Source organism: Haliaeetus albicilla, chromosome 18, assembly GCF_947461875.1.
Source record: "Haliaeetus albicilla chromosome 18, bHalAlb1.1, whole genome shotgun sequence".
Taxonomy (NCBI): domain Eukaryota; kingdom Metazoa; phylum Chordata; class Aves; order Accipitriformes; family Accipitridae; genus Haliaeetus; species Haliaeetus albicilla.
In genome coordinates, this window is record NC_091500.1 from 30,298,662 (window position 1) to 30,316,248 (window position 17,587).

A 17,587-nucleotide genomic window follows, 5' to 3' on the forward strand; every position below is an offset into this window, starting at 1 on the left:
AAGACACACAACCAGGCAGAGGCCCCAGCTGAGCTGAGCCTTTAATCTCGGTGGCGGTGAGACCGGAGCCATGCATCCCCCACCACCACCCACAGCCCCCCCTCCAAGTCCTGGGGGCTCGGGCCAGGTGGGGGGGTGGCACGGGGCGGGGGGCCTAGGCTGTGTTGGCACGGAGCAGGGGGCTGCTTTCGCCGCTGGGGGCCCCCCTGAAGGCCTGATGCAGCAGGAGGCGAAGGGCAGAGCTGGGGGGCAGCCAGCCCCGGGGTCGGGGGACCGGGGGGGCTGCGGCCAGCAGCGGGCTGTACTTCACACGCCTGTGGGGCAGAGATGCAGAGGGTTAGCACCGGTACCGGCAGGAGCATGGCAGCGGCGGTCTCCGGGTCATGGTGGACCACGGATGCCACCGTGCCCCCCCCCGATCCTGACCTGTAGGTGTAGGCAGCGGTGCCCAGGGCAGCAGCGATGAGCACCAGCCCCACAAAGATCGTGGTCCTGCCGGCAGCCGGGGCAGCGCCTGCAGGCAAAGGCAGCTCAGCACCCCTCAGTCCCACGGGACACCCCCCCTGTCCGGCCCCCCCCGGCCCCGCTCCCACCTCCGACAGCGACACGGGTGCTGGCCACGGCCAGGCTGTTGCCGTTGGCCAAGGAGACGTTGAGGCAGTAGAGGCCGGACTGGTTGAAGTCCTGGCGCACAACGAGCTGGCAACCGGGGGCCGGTGCCACGGCTGAGCACGTCTGCGTCTGCGCCGTCTGGCACTCGGCGTCCGCCACCACGGTGCACACCTCCTCGGGCAGGCTGCGGGCAGGGGTCAGACCGCTGTGGACCACCCCCCCCCCAGCCCCAATGCGTGGTCCCTATCCCGTCCCTGTGCCGGGGCCACCGGCCGGAGCCCCGGCTGCCCTCACCTCCCCTCGCACGTCACCGTCAGCTCCACGCTGTTCTCGCTGCTCTCCGGCACCACCTGCACGATGGCCACACTCTCGATCCCCTCTGCAATGGGACGCGGTGTTGGAGCGGGCTCAGCCCCCCCACCCCAGCCCCCCTCTCCAGCCCCCCGGCCCGGCACTCACGGACGATGTCAAGCTGGGTGGAGAAGGTGCCGTAGCGGTACAGGATGCAGCCGGTGGAATCGGCAGCCAGTGCCTGGCGCTTCACCAGCACCAGTGGCTCGGCAGTGCTGTCGGGGGCAGCTGTGGCTCCAGCTGTTGCTCCAGCTGTGGCTCCAGCTGTGGCAGCAGCAAGGGATACAGCCGTGGCTCCCACGGTGGCTCCCACTGTTGCTCCAGCCGTGGCTCCAGCTGTGGCTTCAACCAGGGATTCAGCTGTGGATCCAGCTGTGGCTCCAGCTGCAGACACAGCTACAGATGCAGCTGTGGCTCCCGCCGTGGCTCCAGCTGTGGCTCCTGCTGTGGCTCCAGCTGTGGCTCCCACCGTGGCTCCAGCTGTGGCCGCATCTGCAGGGTAAGCAGGAGGCAGGGAAGAGGCTGTGGAAGGGCGAGGGGGGGACTGAAACCTTGGGGACCCCCCAGACATGGCCCGTCACCCCCTGACCTGGGGGGAGCACCCACCTGCAGCCACTGTTCCCTCCGTGGCTGTGGGGGCCGAGGTGCCCAGCACGTCCCCGGCTGCAGTCGCTGAGGTGGGGAGCAGGGGGTCTGCGGACACCGCAGCAGAGACGGCAGTGGGGTTGGTACCCGCGGCTCCGCCAGCAGCATCCGCCAGGGTGCTGAGCGCCACGAGGACGGACTCGGTGACGGTGGCATCTGAGGACTCAGCGACGGCGGGGTCCGAGGGCATGGCCACCGATCCCCCCGTGGGCTCCGCCGGCGAGCCGGAGGCTGCAGGTGCTGTGAGCAGAGCAAGGATGGGGAGGGCACCCCTCGCAGAGGGCACCCCTGGGACCCCCGGCCACCCAGCACCCGTAGAGATGGGGGCTGCTCCATGCTCCCTTACCAGTGCTGGGTGTCCCGGCGGTGCTCTGCCCCCCCGGCGTGGTGCCGACAGGCTGCGTGGCCGTGGGTCCCGCTGACGGCGGCGAGCCGGTGGTGGGGTCTACGACAGGGGCCACGGAGGTGCCGCAGGGGCTGAGGGGAATGGCCGCCTGCAGCACCAGGCGGGCGTTGAAGGACCCGGTCTCCAGGTAGGTGTGGGTGACGGTGGCACTGCGGGAGATGAGGGTCCCGCTCTGGTCCCCGAAATCCCAGGAGTAGGAGATGTCGGCGTCACGCAGGTAGCGGCTGGGGTCGTGCAGCCGCACGGTGAAGGCCACGGGGCGATTACGCACGAAGCGCCCGTCGCCCTCCGCCGTGTCCTGCACCTGCGCCACGTCCACCGCAAAGGGCACCTGGTCTGGGGGGGGGAACGGGACACACACACGGGGTGCCATCAGCTCACCCTCCCTGCTGGGGTCCCCCTGCCACCCCCCCCATCCCCGGCACCCACCAGTGATGCTGAACTGGGTGCTGGCGCGGCCGATGGGGATGAACTTCTGGCGGCCGCGGTAGTGGTAGACGACCACCTCCATAGTGTAGGAGCCAAGGGGCACCCCCGCCGTGCTCACCGTCAGCTGGGACGCGGCGCCGTCCACCACCTGCCAGTAGCGCCCTGTGGGATGGGGGGGGGGGTCAGACACCGCCTCGGAGACCCCCCGGACCCTGGCAGGGGTCGGTGCCGGCCTCACCCCACGTCCACCAGACGTAGACGAATTTTCCACGCTTGCCCCCGGCGCTGGGGGGGAACGGCTGCCCGTCGGGGAAGACGCTATCCGTGCCCTCGGCTGGCTGCTCCGGGAAGACGGGCTCACCCTGGGCGACGCGGGTGCCTGCGGGGAGCAGAGGGTGAGGGGGGGGTGCGGCGTGGAGGGTCCAGGTGCTGGTGGGGGAGTTTGGGTGGGCGCTGACCGTTGACGGTGCAGTTCTGGCTCCAGATGACGCGGCCGTCAGGCAGCACCGCCTGGGTGCTGGGGAAGCGGAGGGCGATGGAGAAGGTGGCCTCGGCACCCGCCATGGTGGGAGCATCGTTGCTGATGTCGAAGGTGACATCGCCACCTGCCAGGCACAGGGACAGTGGCTCAGGGATGGCGCCGAAGGCCAGCACGGTCTCCGGCGCCCGTCCCAGCACCCACCTCGCCAGCAGTCCCGCTGTCGCGGCGTCCCCTCCTGCCACGGCCGGTACAGCCCTGAGTCCCAGCTCCGGAAAGGCGCTGGCCGCCTGCTCCAGGGCTGACTCCGACCACGGCTCCGGCCACCGGCTCCTGCGGTAGAAGGGTGAGAGGGTGCGTGTGGCACCCGGAGCACCGGCACAGGGTGGCCGCCAACCACCCCGACCGGCCAGGAAGACCCCCGGTGATGCGCTGCCAACCCCACGGGGCATCCAGCCGGGTCCCCCCCGACCGCAGGGACCCTTGGGGACCCTGGGGTCCACGTGACGGGCTCGGGCCAAGCCACGTGCAGGGCAAAGCCCATCACATGGCGTCGAATGCTGCCCAAAGCCTTTTCATGTGACTCTCAGCTGAGCCGGTGCTGGCAGCCCCGGGCAGGACGAGTTGAGCACCTTCCTCACAGCCCCCCACTTGCAGGGGGCTGCCAGGTCCCCTCCATGTCCCCCCCCATTCCAAAGGGGCTGCCAGGTTCCCCCCATGTCCCCTCACTCGCAGGGGGCTACCAGGTCCCCTCTGTCTCCTCTCCCTCACAGATGGATGGGGGTCCCCCATTTACAGATGGATGGGTGTCCCCTCCCCATTTACAGCACCAACACGGAGGGATGGGGACCCCCACAACCCACCCCACTCCTGGAGGGCTGTAAGTCTCCCCCAACATCCCACAAAGGGACGGGGACCCCACGAGCCCCCTCCGTGTACTCCAAGCAGCCCCCACCCATGGGATTAGCGGGGTCTAATCCTGCTCCCCGTGTGATTTGGCTTTGAGAGAGGGGTCCACTCCTACCAATGGACCCCATAATCCCCAGGGAGATGGGGATGGTCCCGGCCGGCGAGGGGGCTCGCGGGATCCTGGGGCTGCTGTCCCCCGGATCCCGTGAGCCTCCTCGCCGGCCGGGACCATCCTGACTGCTCCCATGTCAGGCTCTGGATGCTGCCCCCCCCCACCAAGGACCCCCAACCCTACTTACGCCGCTGAGCCGTAGCCAAGACCAGGAGGGTCCCCAGCACCGCGATCACCCCGTGCACCCTCATGGTCCCGCCGTCCTCGTCTCCCCCTACGTTCGGGCACCGCTGGGGTAGAGAGGCGAAGGGGACAGGGACGGGGGGATATGAAGGGGTTCTCGTTTGCATAGTCCCACCCCAAAAAGGGGGGGGGGAAGGAACCTGCCCCCCCCACTTGAATTGCGTTGGGACACGTGTGTGCGTGTGTGTGCGGCCCCCCGGTCACACGCTCCAGCTCTGCCCAGGAGGGGGGTGGGAATGGTGGGGTCCTTCTTGGGGGACACAGAGACACCCCCCGCCCCCAGCTCAGGGAGGGGAATGGGGGGGTGCTGCCCCCCACTCTCAGCACTGTCTGAGTGACCCCAGGGTCACGGATTTGGCCCCATATAGATGTGACGGGGACCCACCACCCACCGAGCCCCAGGCCACCCCGGTTTGCAGGGTGGGGTGCACAGGCAGGGGGACCCCGATCCCGCACGTACACAGGGGGACCCCAATCCTGGACAGACACAGGGACCCCCACCCATTCCTGCTGGGGGGAGGGGGGGGCTGTTTCCAGCTCCCAACCGGCCCCAGCGCCAGCCCAGAGGGTCCCACCCGGGGCTGGGGGGGGTCCCCACTCGTGCCCGGCAGCCGCGTGGGGGGTCTGCGGGCGTGGGATGGTGCGTGCGGGACCGTGCCCGTGGGAACTGCGTGTGCGGGACCCCTGAGCACCCCGAAAACCCCGCGTGTCACGTGAGTGTCCCCCCCCTCCGTGATGCCTCCCCCGCCCGTGGGGGACCGATTCTGAGCCCGTGACGGTTCCTCCGGTGCCCTGTCCCGTCCCCGCCTGGTGACCCAGCAGCGTCTCCGCCCCGGGTCCCCCCTTCCCTTCGTGCCTGTCGCTTTAAGGGATCTCCCGCGCCGCCCGCTACGACACCGCGATCCCGGCCAATGGGTCGGGGCGGGGGGGGCGTGGCCAGCGGAAGGCGGGAAGCGGCGCGGGCGGGGCCGCGGGAACATTGTTGCGCGCGGGGGGGAAGCGGCGGCCGCGATCGTTCCACCCGCCGCGCGCGCGCCCGGCACCCCCCCCCCCCCCAGGGACCCCCGGGGACATCCCCCCCCGGGGACACTCCCCCCCCGGGACACACACCCCCCCCCGGGACCGCCCTCGGGCATTCCCCTCCCCCCTCCCCCCCCCCGGGGTCTGCCCGCCGGGGCCGCCGCCCGGTCCCGTGTCCCCGTGTCCCTCCCCCCCCGTGCCCCCCCCATGGAGAACTTCCAGAAGGTGGAGAAGATCGGGGAGGGCACCTACGGCGTCGTGTACAAGGCCCGGAACAAGGTCACGGGGGAGGTGGTGGCACTCAAGAAGATCCGCTTGGACACGTGAGTGGGGGGGGGCACCGGGAACCGGAGACGGGGGGGACACACCGGGGACCGGGACTGACCCGCCTTCCCCGCAGGGAGACCGAGGGCGTCCCCAGCACGGCCATCCGGGAGATCTCCCTGCTCAAGGAGCTCAACCACCCCAACATCGTCAAGTGAGTGGGGGGGGGGACGGGACGGGACACCGGGGGACCCCACAAGCGATGGGGCCGGGGGTGGGGGGGGGGTCTCCAGAGCCCAGCCGTGCCGTGGGCCTGGCTCTGTGCCGGTGGTGCCTCGGTGGGGGCCAGGGGGACCCCCAGGGCCGTGGGGAGCCGTGGCTCTGCTGAAACGCGCTGGCTGCTGGGACCCCTGTGGGGATCCGGGGCCGTGGGGGGGTCCCGTGGCCGTGGGGTGCCCCATGGCTGTCAGGACGCCCGTGGCCATGGGGAGCCGTGGCCATGCCAAACCCTGTGGCTGTGCCAAAACCCTGTGGCTGCTGGGACCCCCGTGGGGAGCCGTGGCCATGGGGGGTCCCGTGGCCGTCATCCCCCCACCCTGGCGCCGGCCCAGGCAATGCGTGCTCCCCCAGGCTGCTGGACGTGATCCACACAGAGAACAAGCTCTACCTGGTCTTCGAGTTCCTGCACCAGGACCTGAAGAAGTTCATGGATTCCTCCTCCATCAGCGGCATTGCCCTGCCCCTCATCAAGGTGCCGGGGGGGGGGGGAGCACGATGGTGGCAGAGCAGGGTGTGGGGGGGGGTCCTGGCCCCACTGAACCCCCCTGTCCCCGCAGAGCTACCTGTTCCAGCTGCTGCAGGGCCTGGCCTTCTGCCACGCGCACCGCGTGCTGCACCGCGACCTCAAGCCCCAAAACTTGCTCATCAACGCCGACGGCGCCATCAAACTGGCCGACTTCGGCCTGGCTCGCGCCTTCGGGGTGCCCGTGCGCACCTACACCCACGAGGTGAGTGTTGGGGGGGGGGAATGTGGCAACAGGGGGGTGTTGGGGGGCGGGTTTGGCGGGGGGACGGGATGGGACGTGGTTGCCCATCGTGTGCCCCGCCGTGGCAGGTGGTGACCCTCTGGTACCGAGCCCCCGAGATCCTCCTGGGCTGCAAGTATTACTCGACGGCCGTCGACATCTGGAGCTTGGGCTGCATCTTTGCAGAGATGGTGGGTGACCGACTGTGAGGCGACGGGTAGGGGGGTGCCCGGCCCCAAACCCCCCTTGGGGTGACACCAGGCTCCCTGCGCATCGGGGCGAGCCCAGAATCTATCAGGCGGGTTCTGCCTGTCCCATCCCGCTGACACCGTGGTTCCCCGGGGCGCAGCCCTGACATCACCAGGGCACGGTGCTGACGCCTGCCGCAGCACCCCGGGAATAAAAGGGGCTTTGTGCGTGCTGGGGAGGGGGCCACGCTGGCTGGGCGTCATATGAGCTCTCCCTCCACCTCGGGGTCCACGTCACGCGGCTGACCGCAGCGTCCGGCGCTCCCCGGGGAAACCAGGATCTGCTCCCACCGTGGGGACGGTCACGAGGGGCTGGTGTGAGAGCTCACAGGGTGGGGGCTGCGTGTGATTCCCACCCCGGGGTGGGGGGGCCCACGCCCGTCCGCCATCCAGCGACCTTTGGCTTGGAAAGGGCAGGACGTCTCGGGGTGCGACTGGTCACCAGGACCCTGGCGTCACGGGGCACTTCGGGGACGCCCGACTCCCCCACGGGGGTGTCCCCAGCCCCCCTGGCAGACCCTCCTTTTTCTCCCCCCCTTCATGCTCAGATCACCCGGCGTGCTCTGTTCCCCGGGGACTCGGAGATCGACCAGCTCTTCCGCATCTTCCGCACGCTGGGAACGCCGGACGAGGCGGCCTGGCCCGGCGTCACCGCCATGCCCGACTACAAGCCCAGTTTCCCCAAATGGGCCCGGCAGGATTTCGGCAAAGTGGTGCCGCCGCTGGACGAGGAGGGACGGAAGCTGCTGGCGGTGAGCGAGGGGCTCGGGGGCGGGGGCGCAGGGGATGATGGGGACCCCCCTCCCTCACCGTCCCCCCCCCTCCCTCCCTTCTCCTCCCCCCCCCCAGCAAATGCTGCACTACGACCCCAACAAGCGGATCTCGGCCAAGGCTGCGCTGGGACACCCCTTCTTCCACGACGTCACCAGGGCCGTCCCCCACCTGCGCCTCTGAGCGGCCCCACCGTGTCCCCCCCGGACCCTGCCCGCACTCGCCGGGATCTCGGGATGGGACCGGCAGCTGCCTGCTGCCCACCGAGGGTCTGGAGTTGGGGGGGGGCGCTGCCTGCCGTGCCCTCCTCCTGAATGGAACCCCTGTCCCTGCACTGTGAGAGGCGACATCTGTCCCCGGGGGCTTGGGACCCCCCCTGCGCCTCCTGCCTGCCCTCAACCCTGGGACTGCTCTGGGCAGAGCCCCCCCGCAGCTGCCACGGCCCCCCCGGAGCGCAGGCGGCCCCCCCCCAGGGACAGGGAGCGGGGACCGTCCTGCTCCGCTCCCCAGTGTGGCGAGGCCCCCTCCACCCTTGCTCGGACTTTTGGCACTTATGGCCCCTTGGGGTGGGGGGGCCCTGGGACCAGCATGGGGGGGGTGAGCGCCTTCCTCTCCCCCGTCTTCATCCTCCTCTTTCCCACTGTCCCTCAGCGCGGCACCGGCTGGGGGTGAAGCCCCGGGGGGGTCCATACACTCCCCCCCACTGCCCTACAGGAGTGGGAAGGGAGTTTTGCCTCCGGGGGGGGGTGTGATGGGGGTTCCCCCGCAAAGCGTGTCCCCTAGAGCCCCCACCCCCACCCCGCCGCAGGTTTCTCGTCGACTTTTGTAACTTCTGCAATTTCGTACCGAATGTCAAACTCTGTGTGTGGCGCCTGCGGGGGGGGGAGGGGGTATGTGGGGGGGGGGGGGGGGGCTGGCTGTAACACCATCACCCCGTGGGACCTGTCTCCCCCCGGAGGGGCCTCTCCCACCCGTGTCCGCCCCCCCCCCATATGTGTTGGGCCCTGAATGGCGCCTGGCCCCCCCACAGGCCGCCTCGGAGCCCCCCCGTATCTCTAGCCCCCCCCCCCCCCCCCGAGCTTGGTGGCGTGCTCCCCGGGCCTTGGCTCCGCCCGCCGCGGCCAAGCCACTCCCTTCTGCCACGCCCTTAGGTGGCCATGCCCACCTGCGCTCTGGAGCGCCGCTATTGGCCGCCCCGGGCTCCGCCCCCCGGCAGGCGAGGGCGCTGCCGCATTCAGGGACGCGGAGCCGCGCCGGGGGTGGGTCAGAGGTCGCGGCTCCCAGCGGCCCCCGCGCCCTCCCGGCCTCTGTCCCGCGGGCTGTCAATTACGAGAAACAGCGCCCGTGATTGGCCGCGAGGCACCCGGCGTCATTCACGCGCCGCTGGCCTCGGGTTGGGCGAGTCGGGCGCCTTTTGCCAACTGATTGGGCCATGCGGGGCTTCCCGAGTTCCGATTGGCTCCCGCTGCTGCGGGGGTCCTCCCCCTTAGGTCACCTTATTTGTTGTTGGTAGCGCCCCCCCCCGCGCGGCGGCGCCTCCCGTTGGCCTCACGCCCCGTCACTCAGCTCAATCCCCGCCTTCTTCACGACTTTCCTCCCCAGCCATTGGCCGATCGCTCTCCTCACTTCTACTGGCCAGCCTACTGCCCATCCGCCCGCTCTCCGCCGCCGATTGGTTTTCCGACGCGGGGTGGGGCGCTGACCCTCTCCCCCGCTTTGCCATTGGCCCTGCCGAGAGGAAGAGGCGTGCCCTCCGCCCCGTTCCTCTTCACCGATTGGCTGAAACCCCTCTTAATCCCGCCCGCGCCAGAAGGGTTTGGTTGAGCCGCTGTTTGTGCGCTTAGGGGGCCGCGACGGGAGGGCCGGGCCGGGCGCCGAGGTACCGGGGGGGGGGGGGTCGGGGCTCGTACCGGGGCTCGGGGGCGTTTCGGGGGGTCTTGGGGATGGGGCCGGGCCGGGGGTGCGGATGAGGGGGTCGGGTACCCCCAGGCCGAGCTGGGGCTGAGGTGGGGGGGGGTCGGCCGCCGCCCGTTCTGGGGGAGGCCCAGGGCCCCGAGCTGCCCGCCCAGACTCCCCCGGCCCCCGCTGTGGGGGTCCGCCCTTCCCTTCCTGCGGCTCGGGGCCCCGCACGACCGGGCTCCCTTCGGGAGGGGGCTGCGGGGGGGGGGGTCCCGGGTCCCGTTCCACCCTCCGTGTCAGCCAGGCTGGTGTATCGCCAGGCCGAGCCGTCCCGTGCGGGCAGAGGGTGCGAGGCTCCGGAGAGGCCCCGGCTTTCGCCGTTGGGGCTGCCCGTCTCCCAGGCCGCCCTAACGGGACCCATGTCTGACGCTTTTTTCGACTTTCCCACCGGTTTCCGTGTCGGAGGCACGGCTCCTCCAGCAGCAGGGGCTTCCCCGGCATCTTCGCCCGGAGCTTGGGCTTCCTGAGCCTCGCCTGGTTCCGAGGAAATCCGCCGGAGGCGCTGACCCGTACGTGGGTTTGGCTCCTGGGCTGTGGTTTTGGCCACCCCGGGGGCTAAAAATGGGGCGAGCGACCCTGTCCCCAGCATGCAGGGTCTCAGTCGGGACTGCCTGAGCAGGCGCCGAGCCCACCAGCACAGGGCGGGAGCTACCCAAATCGGTGGAAGATGGAGGGACCTGGCGCTGTTGTGGAAGAGCGGATCGATAAATGCTGTTCTTCTCTCTGAGAAGCCGCCCGCCGGGCTCCTCTTCCAAAGGGCATCACCGGCAGCGGTGCCATTCCTGTCCCCCCCCGCCCCCAGCTGTGGGCGTCAGGCCAGGCCGGATCCCTCTAGTCCGTGCAGGACTCGCTGTTTGTGCCGGGCACCTGCAGCGTCGGTGCCGGAGCAGGGCCTGGATCCCTCCTGGGAGGATGGGAAGCTTTGCCCAGGTGGCCTTGAGCCCGTGTCGGTGCTATCTTGGCTGAAGCGTGGGGGGATGGCATGCAGCCGAGCAGGGCCGGAGCCTGTTCCTTGACCAGGGCTGTGAACCGGCTTTGCCGTGCGATAGTTTGTGTATGGCAGCTGTGACCGGCAGGCTTTATGTGCCACGTGGGTTGGGGGAGAGCTGGGTCTCCACCATCCTCTGTGGAAGCTTGCCGACACCTTCGTGTCACCGAGCCGTCGGAGCTGGCTGAGTCACAAGATCTTAATATTTCATTAAGGAGGGATACCTAACGATGAGAGCCACAGGATGACTTTGTACAATGCTCAATGCTCATTGGCCTGTACCGGCTCAGCTTTGCTCTGCGAGCCAGAGTTTCCTCAGCCCGAGCTGTCTGCCTGCACGGCAAAGGCCGGGCTCCCACCGTAACCGGGAGCCCTCCGGCACTGGCTGGGCAAATCCGTGGCAGCCCAAGCCCCCGTGCACCTCTGGGTGGTTGCTTGAGCGCGATTGGGACATAGGAAAAGTACCGCTGGCAACAGGAAAGCAGTTAGCCCAGACGGGCTGTTGCAACCCTCCCCTGTGAAGGATGCCCCCTTCTCCCGAGCGCGGTTCAGCCGGTACGGCCCTCGGCGTACTCGGCCGAGGGGGTCAGCAGGCCTGGCGATGCGGGCAGCCAGTGGTTGGGCAGGCGTGCGAGACGCTGCCTCCGAACGCTGCGTCCCAGCGGCATGAGAAGGCTGTGGGAGCTTTTGGGATCCTGTTTGGGAAGGGCTGTACTGGGCGGCGTTTGGGAGGAGACGGAGCGAGGCGGCCTCAGACTCCCTGAACCTCGTCAGGCACCGGTCGACCCATTTGCCAGCGCGGGCACAGCCCTCAGCCAGGGAAAGCCTCTGCTGCCACGGCAGGGGAGGAGTGGATTCATCCTGGCAAGTTTTCTAGCTCCGCTCGTGGTTGTTGGTGCTTGCTGTGTCGCACCATAAATCTCGCTCAACCAGCAGCTAACAGTAATTGCTTGTGACACGAAAGCGTGCCAAAAATAGCTGCAGACTTCTATAGATTGACATATAGTCAACTTTCACCTGGTGCGGTGATGTTTTAGTGGGAATATCTGGTTGTCCTGAGGGTCTGTGGATCTTCTGAAGCCCAGGTTCGTCTGAGCAAAGCTGAATTCAGGTCGTTGTATTTTCCTTAATCCCTCATTGGAGCCCTGGTGTGGGCGGGATTTCATGCCACTGTGCTTTCAGCGTGTGTATCCTGGAGGAGCTCCTGGGCAGGAGAAGTGGCTCCTTCCAGGGCCAGCCATGCCTGAGCAGTGACTCGGGGTCCTGCTGAGCGAAGGGGGGTGAAGACGGAGCCGTCCAGCCCTGGACATCAGCGGCTTGGGTGAGGACAGCTGAAGCCTCGGGGCCATTTCTCCAGCAAACCCTGGAGTGCTCCCAGCAGCCGGTGGCTTCATGGGACAGCGATGGCTTCATCCAGGAGCTCGGTCCATGCAGAGCTCTCCCTGGAGCACCCACCTGAGCGGTGTGGAGGAGGCAGCTCCCACCTTGCTGTCCCAAGGAGGAGGATGAGGAGACCCACACGATGCCAGGGGTCCGCAGATGGCCAGGATCCACATGGCTCCTGAGGTCCTGGAATAGGTGACTTGGGCTTTGTGCCGAACAGCTGCCATAGGAGAGGTGTGGTGTGAGGCCGGGTGCGTGGTGAAGCTGTTGCTAGTCCCTGTCTGTGTTGGGGCCTCACCGCTCACCTGTGCCGGGACCGTCCCCCTCCAAGCTGGAACCCTTCATCCGCAGTTGTGGGTGCCTGGCAGTTCATCCCGTATAAATAAGCACAGAGTCTATTCCGGGCGCTTGCCACGCGGCTCCAGCTGAAGCTGCAGAGCAGGACAACGGTGGTGTAAATCCCCAACGAGCGGGTGGTGGAGATCTAACAGTGTGGTGGTGCTGAGTTCTCTGTGGACTGAGCTCCTGCCTCGTGTCATGGGACTGGGGTCTGTGTGAGTGCCCTCAACCTCTGCACCTGCCAGGAGCCCGGGCTGCTGCCGAAATAGCAGTGGGGTGCAGCACAGCTGGGTGAGAAGAGCACTTTTGGCAGGGAAGTCACCCCGAGGAAGGAGGGAGCCAGGGCATGCTTGGGGCCGGCTTGGGAGCGAGGCTGTTGCTCCTGGCCTGCAGAAGGGATCAGCCCTGGCAGCGCCAGGTTCAGCTGGAGAAGGAAAGTGAGAACAGAGTTGGAGAGAGCGAGGCAGATCTCTTCCCAAAGCAGATTCCAGCAGCGGTTACTTCGGAGCACAATATTGGCGAGGGAAGGAGCTGGTCTCACTGGCAGAGGAAGGCCGAGGGCTGAGCTGCGGGTTGTGGCCATGCTGGGCTTACACCGGGTCTGGGCAGCCGTGAGGTGCTGGGGCAGCTGCGGTGGCTGGTCCTGGTGAGGTGCAGCTGGGCTCCCCATCATGCTTTGGGGTTCAAGCATGGCTGGAGCTGAAACAATCGTTGTGTCCTGGTGCTGCTGCTGGAGCACGTCCTGCTCCCTGCCCTGGCCTCGTCATGGGCTGCGTTGCTGCTGGCACGGCGATTTCTGCTCAGAATAGTTGTAAATACTTGTAAAATCTTTAGCCCTGCCTCTAAGCTCGTGAGAGTAATGCTTGGCTGGAGCGATCCTGAACTTCATTCATGCCTGGCCTCATCCTGTGTGAGTTCTCCTGATGCCTTTCTGGATCAAACCAAAGAGAATTGGCAGGAGTCTGGCAGGCTGGGCTGCACCGGCTGCTTCCCGGCAGGTCGTGCCGAGCCGTGCTTAGGATGCTGCCGAGGCCGTTGCTGAGCTGTTCCCTCTCCCGAACAGTGCTGGAGGAGGGAGGCGGCATTCCCTGTGCCCGGGCGAGTATCGCACTGATGAGTTTGTGTTTCCAGGGCTTTGCTGCGCCTCGGGGAGGTGAGAGCGATCCCCCTTCTGGAGGGGTCCGGGAATGGCTGGGCCAAGGTCCGTGCCGCACAAGTGCTGTGGTTAGTGAGTGTTTCCTGCTGAGCTTGTCTGGCTTTAGTCCTGCTTACGTCTTCAGGCAGATGGGAAAGGGGAACTGGCAACAAACAACTTTCCGCTTGTTGGTTCTGGTCTCTGCAATCCTTGTCCAGTTGCCCGCCTGCCCCCGCTGGCGCAGACAAATCTCTGCAGCCCCGCAGCCTTGGGACTGGAGTGTTACAAGGCAGAGTGACATTAGCTCCGAAAGAAAAATACAAATGCTGCATTCTCCCACTTTCTCTGGGCGTGTGAACCACAGAAGCCAAAACTCCGGCTGCCCAGTGACCCGCAGGTTCAGTGCCCACCCCCTCGGGCTTTGAGGAGCCGTGTTGTTCCAGATGCTGTGCTTGATCTCGCTGACACCTGGATTTGAGCGGGCAGCCTGCTCTGCGGGCAGGGATCGCGAGCGCCAGCTGCCTGCTGGGCAGCGGGCAACTCCAGCCCGGCAGAGCCACCCAGCTGACGTCGTGCTGGTGCTGGTGGGGCATGTGGCCAGCTGCCTGCGGCCGTGCTTTATCCTGGAGGGGGATACAGTCCACACCTCCAGCCCAAGTGGCTCTGTCAGACCCCTGCTGCTCAAGTCCAGCATGGAAAACAAAGCGAAAACAGGGATTAAAAGAAACAAACTAGGGCTCAGGAACTTTATGGCAGAGCTGGGGAGTTTGTTTCCAACCCCTCCTCCCAGCCGGCTGGCGGGGAGGCAGCTGGAGCTGTTGTGGCATCTCCCCCAGCTGCCGCATAAACAAGAGCGGTCCAGGCCTGGAGCTGCTCGCTGCTGGCCAGCCGTTCTCCTGCTGCCCCTTCCCCTCTGCCCCAGCTTGGGCTGCGTGGCGTGTCCTGGCCCGGGGGCTGCTCGCCACAGCCGGGAGCGGGAGGGCTGGGAGGACTGCTGACTCACTCTCAGCCTCCTCGGCCGCGAGGATCCCGTCCGCCTGGCTCACGGATTAGCTCCTACCGACTGATTTACTGCTCCGTGAAATCCTTCTGGAACAGAGGCTCAGGGAGTGGAGCCGTGGCCTGCGGGTCTGCGCCACGTGCGGCTGCAGGGTGCCTGGGGAAAGACCCCGCGTAGGGGGAGAGACCCTGGGGAAAGACCCTGTAACGAGGACCGTGTTCTAGCTTGAGGTGAGAAGAGTTTTGCCTGCTAAAGCTCAGCAAAGCCTGTCTCCGTGGTACGGTCCCAGGGGGACACGGGGGTATTGCACCGTGTGCGTTCAGCATGCTGACAACTCTCTCCTCCTTCCAGGACAGCCGAGTGGATCAAAGGCCAGCACCCTGCACCCAGCTCCGCACGGACGCCTCGGTGCCTTCCCGGCTCTCTGGTTAACAGGGCGCTCGGCGCCAGCAGCACCCAGGCCATGACCAGCCGAGGAGCCGCCAGGCCAAACGGGCAGTCCCAAGCCAGTAAAATCTGTCAGTTCAAGCTGGTGCTGCTGGGTGAGTCGGCGGTGGGGAAATCCAGCCTGGTGCTGCGCTTCGTCAAGGGCCAGTTCCACGAGTACCAGGAGAGCACCATCGGCGGTGAGTCGGCAAGAGGTGCCCGTCATGGGTAGTCCCACACCCTCAAGTAATGCTGTCAGGAGCCCTCAGCCCCGTTGCCACAGCTTTGCCTTGCACTGGTTTTATTTCCCATTAAATACAAGCCCCTGTCAGGCTCCGAGCCCTTACGCTGCGGCCACAGTACGGTGACTAGGTGTGCGAGCACTCGGCAGCTGGTGCTCCGTGTGCGAGTTGGGCTCTAGCCACAGTCCCCGCACCTCATCCTGTGGTCTCGTGGCAGTGGGTGGTGACACCTCAGTGGACACGGCAGTCCCTCGGCACAGGAGTCCTTGCCAATCCCCTGATAAGCACACCGCTTGCGCGGAGCAGCTGGGATTTTTTTCTCAGCAACCTGGGCTCGGTGTGACAAACGGGCTCGACTAACGGGCTCCTCCTCCACCCAGCCGGTCCTGGAGCCGGCTGCGGGGTCGGGGTGCGCCCAGGTCCACATCCCTTCTGGGAGTGCGGGGAGGGTTCCTGCCCACAGCGGGGGTGGCTAATGTGATGCTAACGCTGCCTGTTCCTCCCGACAGCGGCGTTTCTTACACAGTCCGTCTGCCTGGATGACACAACGGTAAAGTTTGAGATCTGGGATACAGCCGGCCAGGAGAGATACCACAGTCTGGCCCCGATGTACTACCGGGGGGCACAAGCTGCCATCGTGGTCTATGATATCACCAACCAGGTAGGGTCCCCATCTGGGCTCCTGGCTACCAGGCATGAGGCACCTTGGTTAAACTGCCCGGGAGCTGCTCAGGGGGAGCTCCACCGGGGGCCGTCTCCTCGCAGGGAGTCGGGGCTGGCTCTTGCCGTGGCGGGGGTCCCTCTAAGACACCCACCTTGCAGCACAGCAGTGGGACAAGCCTTGAGTTCCCACCTCTGCTCCTAGGAAACATTTGCACGGGCAAAGACATGGGTGAAGGAGCTGCAGAGACAAGCCAGCCCCAGCATCGTGATCGCCCTCGCAGGCAACAAGGCTGACCTGGCCAGCAAACGCATGGTGGAATATGAAGTAAGTGTTGGCCCAAAGGTCTGCTGGGCTGGTGCGAGCTCCCTTGCCTGTCCCCCGCCACGGGAGATGTGCCAGGGCTTCAGCCGCCAGACCCTCACCCGGCCGCTCGTGTTTCTTCCAGGAAGCGCAGGCCTATGCAGATGACAACAGCCTATTGTTCATGGAGACGTCGGCCAAGACGGCAATGAATGTGAATGACCTCTTCTTGGCCATTGGTGAGGCTCCAGGAGCGGCTGGGGGGGCGAGGCTGGGCTCTAAGGGGGTCTGCTTGCGGCGTAGCTCCCCCCGTCCTCCCCGAGCTTTTTGGGAGGCTGAGCAGAGCTGGTGCCTGTCCTGCCCTCTGGTGAGCGCAGCTCCTCGTGGCCCGGCAGCGGCTGCGCCATGGGCTGCAGTGCTGCTACCGGGGCTGAGCACCGAGGCTGATGCTCAGTGCAAGGGCAGCTCAAGGGGAAACTGCTCTTTGCCCCTGGGGAAGCGTGTGGGCCTTGTCGATGCAGCCGGGGTGGCTTCAGAGTCTCTGCTGCGCTCGAGGCAGGGTCCTGCCAGGTCCCTCGGGCTACAGCAGCAGTGGGGCTGTGCCGCAGAGCGAGCCCCTGTCCCGCTTCTGCCACCATCTTGCCTGTCTTCCCCCTCCAGCCAAGAAGCTGCCAAAGAGTGAGCCCCAGAGCACGAGCGGAGCGGCGGGCAGGAGCAGAGGCGTGGACCTGCACGAGCAGAGCCAGCAGAACAAGAGCCAGTGTTGTAGCAACTAAAGGGCAGCCTCCGCCAGCGCCCGCGCGAGAGGAAGAGCTAAGATATAACCTCCATCCCCGTCCACCACACCTCACCTCCATAACGGCACACTGAGAAACCCGTCTGAACCAAAACCCTCCCGAGAGCTCCCTCTAACTGCACTTTTTAATGCTTCAAGACCACCACCAGACACCCGTTACCACCATCCCGAAGGCAGTGGAACTAGATCAGCCGGGGACTTAACTTCCAAAAAAACAAACTCTTCTTCACTTTGTATTATAGGTGCAAATAGCGACCTAATATTCTGATTTCTCCCTCCATCTTCCTCCCTCTCCCACCTCCCTCTCTGCTTTGGTAAATCTGGGTTCCTGTTAACATCTCTCCTTCCACCCTCCCCATAGAGCTGGGGTGGGGAGAGACCCGAGGAGGTGGCAGCATCGGCCTCAGAGGTTCACGTTGTGGCGAACCAGCTGGAACCAGAGACCTCCAGAAAGCACGGGATTTTTCCGAGGGGGTCTGTCATGGATTTCTTCTTAATTCCGCCCCCCCCCCCCGTTTCTTCTGTTTGGCTGTCAGGGGTGGGGGTGGGGGAGGAAAGCTGCAGTGTCCTTAATTTCTTCCTAGGTGGCCTTTTTTTGCTGGAGGATCGGAAGTGCCTGGGGGCTTTTTACAGGGTGGGGGGGGGGTGGCGGGAAATCGGGGGGAGCACTGATTGCCGTGAAGCCACCACTGGCGACCCTTCCCCACTGCTCCACCTTCGCCCATAGAGTTGTTGCACGTCACTGCTGCGGCCACCCCACGAGCCATGTCCCTCCAGCCGCACTGGTGGTGCTGAACCCGTCAATCTCTTCTCTCGCTCCACGGTTTGTCCCCGGGCCGGTG

General features: G+C 66.5%; 3 protein-coding genes across 5 annotated transcripts; 2 read left to right on the forward strand and 1 right to left on the reverse strand.

Annotated features, from left to right (window-relative positions):
* Nucleotides 1–22: 22 nt before the first annotated feature.
* PMEL (premelanosome protein) lies at nucleotides 23–4,287 on the reverse strand. Of its 3 annotated transcripts, none has more exons than XM_069806352.1 (12): nucleotides 4,130–4,287; nucleotides 3,126–3,254; nucleotides 2,902–3,048; nucleotides 2,682–2,822; nucleotides 2,444–2,605; nucleotides 1,955–2,350; nucleotides 1,570–1,848; nucleotides 1,072–1,419; nucleotides 907–991; nucleotides 594–796; nucleotides 427–514; nucleotides 23–314 (listed from the first exon to the last, which is right to left on the reverse strand). In XM_069806352.1, exons 1-12 carry the CDS (start codon nucleotides 4,191–4,193, stop codon nucleotides 155–157), a joined length of 2,202 nt encoding a protein of 733 aa, XP_069662453.1. In that variant the 5' UTR covers nucleotides 4,194–4,287; the 3' UTR covers nucleotides 23–154. The 3 variants fall into 3 exon arrangements, with proteins under 3 accessions (XP_069662453.1, XP_069662452.1, XP_069662451.1); XM_069806351.1 differs by having other exon boundaries at nucleotides 1,072–1,455; XM_069806350.1 differs by having other exon boundaries at nucleotides 1,072–1,485.
* Nucleotides 4,288–5,333: 1,046 nt separating this feature from the next.
* Nucleotides 5,334–8,329, forward strand: CDK2 (cyclin dependent kinase 2). Its single transcript, XM_069806402.1, has 7 exons — nucleotides 5,334–5,528; nucleotides 5,606–5,683; nucleotides 6,100–6,220; nucleotides 6,306–6,476; nucleotides 6,584–6,685; nucleotides 7,291–7,494; nucleotides 7,592–8,329. The coding sequence occupies exons 1-7, from the start codon at nucleotides 5,413–5,415 to the stop codon at nucleotides 7,694–7,696; spliced, it is 897 nt and encodes a 298-aa protein (XP_069662503.1). The 5' UTR covers nucleotides 5,334–5,412; the 3' UTR covers nucleotides 7,697–8,329.
* A 955-nt stretch (nucleotides 8,330–9,284) lies between these two features.
* On the forward strand, nucleotides 9,285–17,005 carry RAB5B (RAB5B, member RAS oncogene family). The gene is made up of 6 exons (XM_069806414.1): nucleotides 9,285–9,392; nucleotides 14,669–14,943; nucleotides 15,495–15,646; nucleotides 15,851–15,973; nucleotides 16,095–16,188; nucleotides 16,610–17,005. Exons 2-6 carry the CDS (start codon nucleotides 14,781–14,783, stop codon nucleotides 16,723–16,725), a joined length of 648 nt encoding a protein of 215 aa, XP_069662515.1. The 5' UTR covers nucleotides 9,285–9,392; nucleotides 14,669–14,780; the 3' UTR covers nucleotides 16,726–17,005.
* Nucleotides 17,006–17,587: the final 582 nt, after the last annotated feature.

Coding starts and splice junctions, on each gene's coding strand:
- PMEL (XM_069806350.1), bottom strand. CDS start 4,193: ATGAGGGTGCACGGGGTGATCGCGGTGCTGGGGACCCTCCTGGTCTTG. Junction 3,255..4,129: donor CTTGGCTACGGCTCAGCGGC/GTAAGTAGGGTT, acceptor CTTCTACCGCAG/GAGCCGGTGGCCGGAGCCGT. Junction 992..1,071: donor CACCCAGCTTGACATCGTCC/GTGAGTGCCGGG, acceptor GTCCCATTGCAG/AGGGGATCGAGAGTGTGGCC.
- CDK2 (XM_069806402.1), top strand. CDS start 5,413: ATGGAGAACTTCCAGAAGGTGGAGAAGATCGGGGAGGGCACCTACGGC. Junction 5,529..5,605: donor AAGAAGATCCGCTTGGACAC/GTGAGTGGGGGG, acceptor CCTTCCCCGCAG/GGAGACCGAGGGCGTCCCCA. Junction 6,477..6,583: donor TGCGCACCTACACCCACGAG/GTGAGTGTTGGG, acceptor CCGCCGTGGCAG/GTGGTGACCCTCTGGTACCG.
- RAB5B (XM_069806414.1), top strand. CDS start 14,781: ATGACCAGCCGAGGAGCCGCCAGGCCAAACGGGCAGTCCCAAGCCAGT. Junction 15,647..15,850: donor TCTATGATATCACCAACCAG/GTAGGGTCCCCA, acceptor CTCTGCTCCTAG/GAAACATTTGCACGGGCAAA. Junction 15,974..16,094: donor AACGCATGGTGGAATATGAA/GTAAGTGTTGGC, acceptor TGTTTCTTCCAG/GAAGCGCAGGCCTATGCAGA.